The sequence below is a fragment of the Chelonoidis abingdonii genome, chromosome 1 (genome assembly GCF_003597395.2).
Source record: "Chelonoidis abingdonii isolate Lonesome George chromosome 1, CheloAbing_2.0, whole genome shotgun sequence".
Taxonomy (NCBI): Eukaryota; Metazoa; Chordata; order Testudines; family Testudinidae; genus Chelonoidis; species Chelonoidis abingdonii.
This window is the reverse complement of record NC_133769.1, coordinates 9572368-9584728: the sequence shown is the minus strand read 5'-3', so window position 1 is coordinate 9584728 and position 12361 is coordinate 9572368. Positions and strand designations below refer to the sequence as shown.

The following is a 12361-nucleotide window of genomic DNA, read 5'->3' as shown; positions in this document are numbered from 1 at the left end:
AAAGCCTGAGAGTCCCAACTGAGATGGAGATTCTTGAAAAGACTTTAACATTTGTTCAGCCAGTCACTAAACTCACCAAGTCATGAGCATCCCAGGGGAAGGGAGCCGCTTGGGAAGCCTAGAGATACAGAGATTTAGTAAAATGCTAACAAACTCAGGTGCTACAGATATAGATAGATATTTTTTCTCTTCTCTTTTCAAATATATAGCTGATTAAAAAGATGCAAAATAAGGATGACTAGGACGGCATGGGGATCCTGGCATTTAGCATCATCTCTTGTTGATCATCAGCTGCTCTACATAAATGCATGGAGATTATATATTAGCCATCAGTGTGTCCCTCTTGGGAACAAGACGCCAAACCAAGAGGCAAAAGAAGACTCCCCCCACCCCCCACCCCCTTTGAACGTTGGCAAAGCATTTTCTGCTTGATTCCCCACCAGCCTCCCTCGGACATCCCCAAACATGCTTCTATCCATGCAGCTTCACTTCCTCTCTCACCAGGGCAGCCCAGGGCAATAGGGCAAAGGAACAGAGTCCGAAGGCTCGGCTTTCTCAGCCAGGTCATCACAGGTTTCTTGTTTGCATGGCAACAGGCTTGCTCCGCTTTGGGATGGAAGCTGCTGAAGGAGCATAGAGTGAAGGGGCTCCGCAGGCAGAAGCAACAATTGGCTAGAGGCTGCAGATCTGGTTCTCCTTGCAGGGGCATTCCTAACTGTGCATCTTGGCCATTGAATCAGAATGGCCCTGCTTGCTGCCACGGCCACTAGGGTCTGTCTGAACTGGAGCCCACCAATAGTGCCAGGTGCCCGCATGCCAGCGCAGGCTTTGCTCACAGCCTTTGGGAAACAGGTTGCCTGCTCCCAGAACCCCTGACGCCACTCCCACTGCACTGCTGGGCCTAGGGACCTGCACCTCAGTGCCTGCCTGCCCTCACCAGTCTCTGAGCGGGCATCAGGGACTGTGAGTGCCAGCATTGCACTCTCCACACGGCCCCTCCAAGACTCCCATCGCCACCCCTATGCTATTCAGCAGCTCCTCTGGGCGCACTGAGGACCCCTGACCCAGGTACCAGTCAGCCACTCCCATGGGACTGGTGAGCGGCAGCTTGGCAGGATGTAGCTCAAGAACCGGGGACTCTATTGACATTCAAATGCAGGCCCACCTTGTATCACATACAGATCAGTTCAGTTCCTGGGTCACAAAACGACCATTGCTACACAGCTGAGCCCCTTTAGCTCACAGCCCCATCACCCTAAACTGAGCTATGGTTCCTAATTTGCACCATAAGACTGACCACTCCCCCATCTCTCCACAGCCCTTTGATCAGAATACATTCCACAGCCTGCTCCACGCAGGTGAACAAGGTTCTATCACAGACTGGGGAGCATGGGCCAATCCGGGCAGAGCCCGCTGCCCTCCTGCCACCAGCAGCGCCCCTGGGGAAAGGCACATCAAGCGCTATACAGGCCTGACTCTTTAGGAGTACAGAAAAGGGGGTGTATTTCATGCAACATTCCTTTTCCCAAAGGCGGTGTTGGCTGGTGCACGGTTGAGTAGGGGCTGAGCATGTGTTTGTGTGTGTGCATGTGTGTGTGTCCGTGTGTGTTTGTGCACACCTGGGGCTCTGGGTGTATGGAGTGAGTGGGCGCTCCTCAGCTCTTCGCCCTTCAGTGCAGTGGTCAGAATAGAAAGAGAATCAAATTGGTTTTATTCGTCTAGTAGAAATGCCCCCCTTCCCCCATAAGTTGGCTCTGGAAGAGGCCAGCACTGCCTAGGATGGTCAACTGTCTACCAGCTGTTTGAGTGCTCGCTCAATGTTCATGCGGTGCCCCACACGTGTCACCCCCAACTCCACAAAGTCCTCCTTGGTCAGGGCAGGTAAGTGTGTGCCCTCAATCTCATTGTCCTCAAACTTGTCTCGATGCTCCACCAAATTGATGCTTTCCAGCCAATCCCCTACATCGTATTTGTTCCACAGGTGGAGGGGTTTCTGCATGAAGGGCCGCGGTGGGTGCAGAGTGTGCAGGGGAGGCCCAGGAGAGGGCGAGGGGGATGGGGAGCGGCTCCGAGCACTCACGCTCCGCACCACAAAGCGCACCTCCTTGGGCTCATGCGGGATGGAGAGGCTGGAAGATTTGAGGATGGTGGGAGGTGTCAATCCATAGGGCCGCACGGTGCTGAGAGGGTCTGTCCTATCCAGGGCAGGCTTCACTGGACTGGGAGTACGTCGGGTTACAGGGTAGCGGCTGCCAGGTCGAACTGTGTAGGTGGTTCCGGAGCTCCGCTGGGAAATGGTGCTGAGTTCTCCTAAACTACTGAAAAGTCTGTGGAAAGAGAGATACAGGGAGAGAGAGAAAGAGAGAGAGAGAGAGAGAGAAAGAGAGCAAAGGGCAGGGGTGAGGTGGAGCTCCCGAGACACAAGAACATACAGATACAGTATACATGGGGGAAGTAGCCAGCTGCTGGAGAATAGGGTCAGCCTGGGACTGGAGGAGTGGTTCTGTGTAGCAGTCAAGGGGATGCTGTTCTTGGGGTGGCATCAAGCCTGGAGTGTTTTAGCCAAGATTCTCGGGAAAGCCCTGAAGATCAGTTTCCGGAGGAAGTATCATAGGTGTGTGCAAGTATCCACATCCTGGTCAAATGCAGCCCAGGTGTAATAACTCTTGATGCCTGTGGAGATCCACCATGTAGGCCCTGACGCTCCCTACATACACACGCCGACCTTCTGCAGCTTTTTAACCTGACTCCTGCATTATACCATGGTCACAGGCTGAGACAACTTGAGCCTCCTCACTACACGGCCTGTCATCTCTGCAGCTTCCTCCTGCTAACGATGTAAATCTGCCTTTGACATTGCATCCCACTATGCTATCAGAAAGTAACGGAAACCTCCTGCGCACATTCTACCATCTCAGAGGGCAGAGCCAAGCCTGGAACAAGATAGACCCAGCTGGGGTTGTATCAGGGGTATCATGGGGTGTGAATGGGAGTAAAGCTCCTGCACAGTGAGGCGGTATCGAGCAGGGTGTGAGTCATCACAGGGGAGGTGAGACAGCTAAGTACTGGGGCTCAGGTATGTAGGGTACAACTTGCACACAAGGTATTTTGACTGTTTCTCTTGGCCCATTAATGCAAGTGTGAGGTCGTCCGTGTGGGTAATGCGTGAAAGAGGGGCATGGACAGAGCAAGCTGAGCATGCCTCCCACCCCTCTAGAAGCTGTGAGGTTTACATGGCACTGAAGGCTACACTGCGTGCTACAGTCAAGGCCTCTTCTTTTAAGAATGTTTTTCTTTCCTGCTTGTGTTTATTCCCTCCCTCCTCCTAGGTGGCCATTTGTGGTGGGTGGGTGGAACCAGAGAAGGTTCACTTCTCTCGCTGTACACATCCCAGGCTCTGTGCCAGACCCACGAGGAAAGGCCAGTTCTCGCATTGCCAAAGGTACAGGTTGTGAATCAATGTGGCACAGCTCTGAATGTTTCTGTGAAGGAAATCATGGCAGACTGACTCTGCTTTGAGGGTCCCTGTGCAGAGAAGCAAGGCCTCACTGGCTCAGCTCCTGTGCCCCATGTTGGCTAGCTTGGTGTCACTGCCATGGGTCCAGGTAGCCTCATGCCAGGTAGCTCGACTTCACAGGTGGGTCCAGGGATCCTCAGGCTGGGTAGGTTGGTACCCCTGGGATGGGTTAAGACATCCCTCAGCTGGGTCCTTGGCTCCACGGGCTCGGGTCTGGGTATCTCAATACCATGGAGCATGGCCCACCAGATAGAATGGGTGAAATGCAATGCAGCTACAGCTGTTTAACACCACCGGGTAGTTCTACACCTCCTGCTGCGGTGGGCGGGTAGTGAGGAACCGCACATGACATCTGCCTGGGTGGGAGCAGGGCTTGGTGCTGGGGGTAGAAAACCAGCCGCCTCTATCCAGGATTAACCTTGGGATCAGAATAATTTGTGTAAGCATTAAAGAGAGTATTTAAACTGAAACATTAACATCCTGGGACTGAAGAATGGTCTGTGCAGTGCACTGAGGTCTGTTTTGGTGGCCCCAGGAGAGGCTCAACGAATAGTCACTGCACAATAACAGAGCTGATTGTCAGTTCTTGTCAGATGTTCCCATTCCACTAAAAGCTGTACCAGGTCACTAATGGGGAGTGGGGCAGATGCAAGGGTGCACCTGGGGCTGGAATCAGAGTTCAGAGAGGTGATCGAAGTCACCCCATGGCTCTGTTTCTGTGCTCCACGGAGACAAAACACAACAGCTAATCCTGGGATGAAATGCTAAAGGATGGAATGAGGGTGAACGTAGCTAGGCCATGGTGCTTCCTTCACTACCCAATCTTCTTTGAGAAACAGATGCACCTTTATGTGATGTGGATGAAGCAGCCTCTTTAACACAGCTATAGGGATGGGAGACTGTGCAGGCCTGCAGCCAATCCAGCTGAAGGGCAGAATTAATAGCCTGGGGCTCTCAGGACAGAGCCCCCCTTTGGTCACAGCCACTATGCAGCTCGTTCTGATGCTGTGTGACATTTTACCCTTCCCCTCTCTCTGTTGCTGCCTGGCCAATTCTAGCTTTGGCTTCTTGGTTGGAAAGAGCAGTTACTCACCTGCCCCTGGGGATATCATAGCAGACTGGGACATCTCTGTGTAAAGCACCACAGGCTGGAACCTTCTGGAGAGCTGTGACCATTGGGGTCCCCCACATACACTCCCTCAACGCTAGAGTTGGCAAATAACTTGAGTTTTTAGTTCAGTGGCTGAATGGAAAAATTCCCCCCAAAATTCATTTCACGTTAACCCCAAATGACAATTTTCCAGTTTTTCTTGCCAAAACAACCCCCCAATTAATAAATATATAAACAAACAAACAAATAAAATTGTTTAGAGTTGAATGAAATATTTTGTTCAACCCAAAATTAAATGTTTCATTTTTGAGTCTTTTGTATGCTTTTGTTGAGTTTTTCTCATCAAATCTAGCTAATTTTCTAAATAAAACATCATTTTAAAATAAAAATGTTTTCATTTTTCCAGGATTCCCTCCTGCTACCCATTTTTTTCCAGCTGAAAGTATTTGCTGAATTGAACCAGAATTCATGAAGAGTTTTGGTTGACCAAGAACTGCATTTTTGGCAAATAATTTGCCAAAACAATTTTACCCAGTTCTACTCAGCCTTTCACAAGGCCTGGTGGTTCCCACCTCTCAGGTCCTTCCACTTTGAATCTAGGAGATGCTGCAACAACGTGGTGGGTGGAGATCTGGGCTCGTGAGTTACCCAAAGAGCCACAGTTACTGGTGGGCAAATGTACGTTCTGAGGCGAGCACTGTCGGCACACATCCACGCTCTGGGGACACTGATACGCAGTACCAAATCCCCAGAGAGGAGGGTGTGAGAAGAGGAGTCATTCAAAAGCGATTGCAGGATTGCTCTCCCAAACTGGCATTAGACCTGGAGGCCAGGCCATGAGACTGATGCTGTGTAAGGGAATGGGTGGAGCTCCCCAGCTGGCAGCGCTGCTCATCTCCACCATAGAAATGTTTTGCAGATGTGAGACAGGCCAGGGAGAACGAGCTCTGCTACCTTCATCCTCAGGGAATACCATGCGTTGGGAGTGAGTGGGAGGCCATGTGGCCGGCCACTACGGCTTGGAGGTAGCAGGCTCTCCAGGCTAATGCTATTGGTATGAGGTATGCAGTCTTTGGAAACAAGTAAGATAGGGCCTGATTCTCCCACCACAGGATAGGAGTGACTCCCACTGACTTCAATTCAGGGGGAAGAAAAGGGCCTGTAGGAGCCAGCCTCCGAAAGGTTGCAAAGGAGATCAGCTTAGTGAAAACTGAGTGTAAGAGTCATGAGGGACCTGAATTCCATACAGCTGGGAAGAGCCTGGCTAACCTGTTTAAGAATCATTTTACAGGAGGGCGTCCAAACACAGGTTCCTTGACCAGAATCGGTGCGCTGACACAGTTGTGTCCTTTTAATGAACTCAAGAGGCTCAATCCAGATTTCTTCAAAAGTAACAAATAATCCAGGATGTTAGGGACAGATGCCGAGACTGGGGTGCTGAGCTTTTAAGCAGTTCAGTGAGAAAACCTTTTCCCACTTCGCTTAGTAAGACTTTCTAGTCGCTGTTTTCTTTACTCTCCAGCAGGTGCTTCCATACCTGCAATAAGTAATCCTCAACTCCTCTTATCAAGATTGCATTAACCATGCTGCCAGTTGCAAAGATTTCAGGTCTAGGTGAGGACATGCACCAACCAATTGCTGAGGTATGGGGAGATGCAAATTCTCTGCCTTCTCATGTGATCTGTCATGAAAACTTGGTGCAGTGTAAAGACAAAATGTTGAACTTTGTAGTTATAAGTATCAGCGGGGTAGCCGTGTTAGTCTGGATCTGTAAAAAGTGACGAAGAGTCCTGTGGCACCTTATAGACTAACAGACGAATCGGAGCATAAGCTTTTGTGGGTGAATACCCACTTCGTCGGATACATGTCGATTAAGTGGATATTCACCCATGAAAGCTCATGCTCCAATATGTCTGTTAGTCTACAAGGTGCCTGAGGACTCTTTGTTGCTTTTTGTAGTTATAGTGATCTCACTGTAGCAAAGGTGAGGGTGAGCTGAGGCCAGTGGATTTAGGGAAGGGGTTGTCCTCTTAGGTCCATACGGGAATGAAGGCATCCTGGCATCTCCGAGCTGAGAAAATAATGGGCATAGCAATCTCCCTCCCTGACACCGCTGGGCTGAGGTCTCACTTCTGCTGCTCCTCGCCTGAAGGAGGGTGGTGATAGAGCCTCAGAACATTCTCACAAGAGTTATCCCTGAAAAGGGAGGGCAAAAGGGAGTGGTTTGGGGCAGAATTGAATGGAAAAAAGCATTTCTGGGTGATCTGCAAAAACCCATTCATTGCATGCTGCCAACGATTTTCAAAAGAGACAGGAAAGATGAAGAAATTCACTGGAACCAGTCAGAAACTTTCAGATAGTCTCTGTCACAAATGATGAGAGTCCAGAAGTGGAAGGAGAAGTCACTATTTTCTGTCTGAGATTTAGATCTTGCTGCAAGGTTTTCCTCTGGTGGTTTGTAGATGGAGGAGGCTGGGGCTGCCTCTGACATTGGAAGGATGTACCCTACTGTCAGGATGCTTCCTGAAGAATGCTTGATAAACTCCCAAAGATCACAAAGTTGAACCAGTCTAACCCTGCAGGAATTGAAAAACTCCGGCCCCTCCAAAGGTTAGTATTCTCTGCAGACAGCAAGCCTGCAGGATGACTTTGCCACTGCGGTCATGCTGCTCTCTGCATAGTAACAGCAGTAGCAACAGATGGAGCTGCTTTATCTGAAGTGTTAAGAGCTGCCTTCAGGGAATGTTGGGCCATCCTTTGTCCTTCAATGGTCTTCTGCAAAGTGATCTGAAAGGGGGGTCATCTGATCCCACACTAGGGAATCATTATGGGGCTAGAGGTGCCTGATGATTTCCACCCTTAGCAGAGGAGCTGGTGAAGAACAGTGCTTGCATCCAGGGTGTTCTAATTGCCTCACAACCTTCTCCTGGGAGTGGGCTTTGGGGAATCCCCGTGGGCCAGCACTCCCATTGGAGAGGGCAGATCCGACACTCATGTTTACCCTCTCTCACAATGCAAGAACCAGGGAATACACAATGACACTGAAAAGCAACACATTTAAAACTGATACAAGAAAATATTTTGTTTTTAATACACAAAGAGTAACATGTTCAAAGGCCCCCACATGCCTCAGCCTTTGTGTGGCTGGCAGCAAGGGTGACCAGTGGCTACTGGTGGAATTGAAGACTCTGGAAGAATACTTGGAGAGAAGCTTCTACTTGCATAGACTGAAGACTAAGCTGAACATGAAGGAGGCAAAAACCTTCCACTACTTCCCATGCCATTCCCCATAACCATGACTCCTTTGGACCAGATTACACCAAGCTTCCTCTCCTCCGAGGACTCAGCTAGCTGAGTATCAAACGGGTCTGTTGTAATCACAGCATCTGGGAACCAGAAACCCAGCACTACTCAGAAGGGTCCTTGATTCAACCCAGCTCATCACTTATCACAGTCCAAACTGGGAATGGCCCAAGAGAAAAAAGACAAGTCAGATATAGGATGTCTTATGGCAGATATTTACTGCCTAGTCCTTGCTCAGAGCCACTGCCTAGACATACACATGGCAGGGGCTACAAAGTCCCATGAACACAAACTGATGGTGGTCAGTGAAGACTGGTGGTCAGCAAACAGACAGCAGTCTATGCTGTTATGACTGATGAAGCTCACAATGCAGCCTGCATTATGAGACCTGGCAGGATGATAACCTGAGCCCCAGGCCAGCCCCTCTTGTCACCTCCAGGCTGCTTAGCCCATCACAAGCCAAGAAAGTGCAGGGGGGCAGGTGGAACAGGATTCTTCTCCTCTAACTTTAGATCCAAAAGAGAGACAGGTAAAACCAAATCATTCAAATTCAGCCACTTAACAGTGGAAACCAGAAGCACAGCGAATGCTGACTTAGTTCTTAGGTACAGGCTGCCAAAGGCTGCATGGCTCATAAAGGCCCTGACTGTGACCTTGGTAATGAAACACCCGTGGCTTGTTGCCTTGGGGGACTTCTACATCCACATCAACAAGGCACCAGATGCAAAACCTCCCAAATTTATTTCATTGCTTGCTTTCTTAGGACTCTGGCAGGTCATCACCCGCCCATATGGCTGGTCACATCCTACACCTGCTCTTTGGATGAGATGTTGATACAGAGGGTGTCAGAGTCTAGTCCGTTTCTTGCACATTCAGGTTGTGGTCTGAGCTCTCCCAGATCTCTGGAACACAAAAGGTCCACAATTCTGGCTTATCCACAGAGGCTCACTGACCCTTCCAAATTAAAGGGCATGCAGAAAACCGGCCACGCTTCCCCACCAGGCCAAAGATGGGTGCATATGGCCAAGGAGTGGTGCATTACAACGGTTTATGCTAACCTCAACCACCACCACCACACTGGCACCCAACAGGCCCTCCTTCCCATGGCAGATCCCCCTGGTCTTCCATCACCTTGTGCATGACATTGTCACCCTTGAGGGAACTACAACTAGAAGAGAGTCTCCTCAGGAACACAGAAATTGCCTGACTAGTTCAGTAACCAGCATTAGCTGCTTCAGAGGAGGTCTGAGAATCCCCCAGTAGCAGATATGGGACAATTCGATCCCCAGGAAGGTCTCATTATGATCTCCAATCATTAGAGTTTTAAGCCCTAAAGCACAGATTTATGCACCCTTGCCAAAATGTGTTAGAAATAGCTACTCTACCGATGGCTAGTCCTGTTAGCCATAGAAACGCTCAATCCATTTTGGAACCTCACTAAGTTCTTGACCTTACTGACAGCTTATATGCACAATAAAGAAAAAAAGAAAGGAAAGAAAAAAAATAGAAAACTCAGTGAAACAAAACGCTGTCGAAACAACCCACTCAACTGCACACAAATTCTCTCCCTGGGGAGAGGATGAGAGAGAATCAGCCACATGTGACAGGAGTTAGTCATGTTGCTTAAAAGCATGCTGGAAGGTGCTCGGAGACCATGGTGATGAGGTTGGCATAAGAACCTTTCTAAAATAGACACACGGTGGCAATGAGTTCCACTGTTTAATCATGCATTGTGAAGAAGTATTTCATCTATTATGAACTTGCCACCTTTTCATTTCATTGCATGCCCCCTTTTTTGTGCTATGTGACAAGAACAGAAGTTCCCAGTCTCTCTTCTCTAAACCATTTAGTATTTCATATACGTTTAATGGTATCCCATCTCATTCGTCTCCTCTGTAAAGTAACAATCTAAATCTTTTCAATCTCTCTATGAGAGTTTTTCCAGACTTTGATCATTCTGATCACTCTTCTCTCACCCTCCTCCAATTCTACACAGTTTAATGAAGTTCCACTTGCTTAACCCAACCCGCATTCAGCATCTCTCTCTCTGAACAATGCATGGTGGCAGCATCTGAGCAGTGCATTCTCTGCAGTGCAGCAGCTGCCAGTGGGAACCAGGACCTCGGCTTGCAAACAGGGGCAGCATAGCACCTGGAGAGGCCAGCATGGCCTGGGGAAGCAGCATGAGGGTGGTAAAGGGGACTTCAGGCCCAAATTCACTGGACTGGGCACTACGAAGATGCCAACAGCCACTGTCCACAACTGATGACATGTTGCCTTCACTTTCTATTGCCAGCATCTTCATGGTCTGTGAGGGGAGAAATGGCGCAGACGCCTGGATAAGAGTCCAGCATGCTGACACCCTTTGCAACAGCAGTAGGTGGCTATAGATGGCTGTACATGCAGATGGGCACAAGCCCAGCACCAGAGGTGTTCCAGAGAAACGCTCCCAAATGTGGGAAGGACGGCCCAGGTTGAAAATAATTGCAGATGACATCCCCTTGCAGGAGAAGGGAGCAATGGTACAGAAGCTGAATGAGACCATGACAGAAAACTACCACCTTTTCTACAGCTAGGCAGGGACAAGAATGTAAAACTGATCCCAGAAAACAAATCATCTCACACAGCGAGAAGTGATGTACATGCAACGCTTGCTCACAGCAACAGGGCTGAAAGCAGATCCCAGCAAGACCAAGGCAGTCAGAGAGACAGCAGCTTCACTGGATGTGAAAGGGAGACAGCACTTCACAGGACTGAGAAATGTTCTGTCCAGGAGTAGAGGCCATACATCAGCAGGCAGGATTTTGAGTGGAACTGTGCAGTTCCCCACCAGCAAACGTTTGACACGCTGCCACATATTATATCAGATGCCCCTGTCCTGAAATACTATCAGCCAGGAGAGCCATTCTCTGAGACCATCTCATTGGTGAGGGTGTGATAGCAACAAGGGAACGGGGCAGTGGGAATTACCTGATTCCACCTGATTCTCTCATGCCATCTGAAGTAGTAACTAGAAATACAAAGACAGGCCTGACAGAGCACTGCAGGCAGGGCAATGTGTGTTAGGAAGGGAGCAAGGAAGTTCCAACCTGGCTGTTTGGTGGCTAGAAAGAGAAGGGGTAGTGGTGGGCCATGTGGCTACACAACTTCTGTTAGAACATTTGGTAGAACAAGATAGGGAGTATGCAGCCCCAACAGTCACAGTTTTCCAGAGGCTTTGGTGCAAGTGCATCCCCAGAGTGGGTCCTGCGGTGACACGCTACTTAAGGGAAACTAGAAGTTTCTTGTGCTGGAGTTGAATCATCAACTGCCCCAGTGTGAAGGCTCAGGGGTTCTGAAGCTGGGTCTGCAGGTCCCCAGACCACAGCTACCATCCAGCAGCTTGCTAGTACCAGCAGCAAGTATGGGCTGGTAGAACATTGCTTACCATAGTCACCACCCACAAAGCTCCCAAATGGAGGAGACAATTGGCTTCTCCAGTTAGCTCAGACTCACTACATAAGACGGGAGGCACACGAAGTTGTGTGAACAACTAGATGAATTCCTGGATGGCTGCTACATTGGAACCTGCCTCTTGCCTGGCTCCTGGGCCTTATCCTATTCCTGATTTCTGCCTTCTTGTCCCATTCCTGACCACCTGACTTGTTCCAGACCCTGCTCTACACCTCCTTCTTTGCTTGACTCCTGACTCAGTCTCTGCTTCCTAGCTTCTAACTCCTGCTCTGACCACCTACATCCCCATCTATGACACCCAGCTGTATATTTCTTCCTTTGCTTATGGGCAGCCACTGTATCATCTTCAAGGTAGGTCAGGTGGCTCCCAAAGGGATGCATTTTGAGGGTTGTTATATTGATCCCTAGAGGAGCTGCATTATGTGGGCAGTTTCCTGGTCCTGGAAGAGGGCATATTGGTACCCAGAAGCTCCTGTGAGGGGGGGGCAGTCAGATGGCCCTAGACAGGGGACTAGATTAGGAGGGTAGAACTGTACATTAAGGTTGAAAAACAGCTTCCATTCTAGCCTCCTTTTTTCACATGCTAACATACTTCTGAGAAATTTACCTAAGACACTGAGCTGAAAGTCCTTGTTTGTGCCCAGTTTGTCTAGGGAGTTTCATTAAAATCCCTTTATCTGCATTTGAGCTATAGGTGTGGAAAAAACAAGGTTACTCACCTTTGTAACTGTTGTTCTTCAAGATGTGTTGCTCATATCCATTCCAGTAGGTGTGTGCGCGCCGCGTGCACGTTCCTCGGAGACTTTTATCCTAGCAACACTCAGTGGGTCGGCTGGGCGCCCCCTGGAGTGGCGCCGCCATGGCGCCTGATATATACCCCTGCCGGCCCGACCGCTCCTCAGTTCCTTCTTGCCGGCTACTCCGACAGTGGGGAAGGAGGGCGGGTGTGGAATGGATATGAGCAACACATCTCGAAG

General features: G+C 49.5%; 1 protein-coding gene across 2 annotated transcripts in view; it reads right to left on the bottom strand.

Moving 5' to 3' along the window:
• Window positions 1–645: 645 nt before the first annotated feature.
• The window catches only part of SHANK3 (SH3 and multiple ankyrin repeat domains 3), a 229464-nt gene continuing 217748 nt past the window's right edge, over window positions 646–12361 (bottom strand). For both annotated transcript variants that reach the window (XM_032795035.2, XM_032795036.2), the window contains one exon: window positions 646–2327. In XM_032795035.2, the coding sequence (XP_032650926.1) occupies window positions 1784–2327 (544 nt within the window). In that variant the 3' untranslated portion in view covers window positions 646–1783. The remainder of the gene's footprint in view (window positions 2328–12361) is intronic.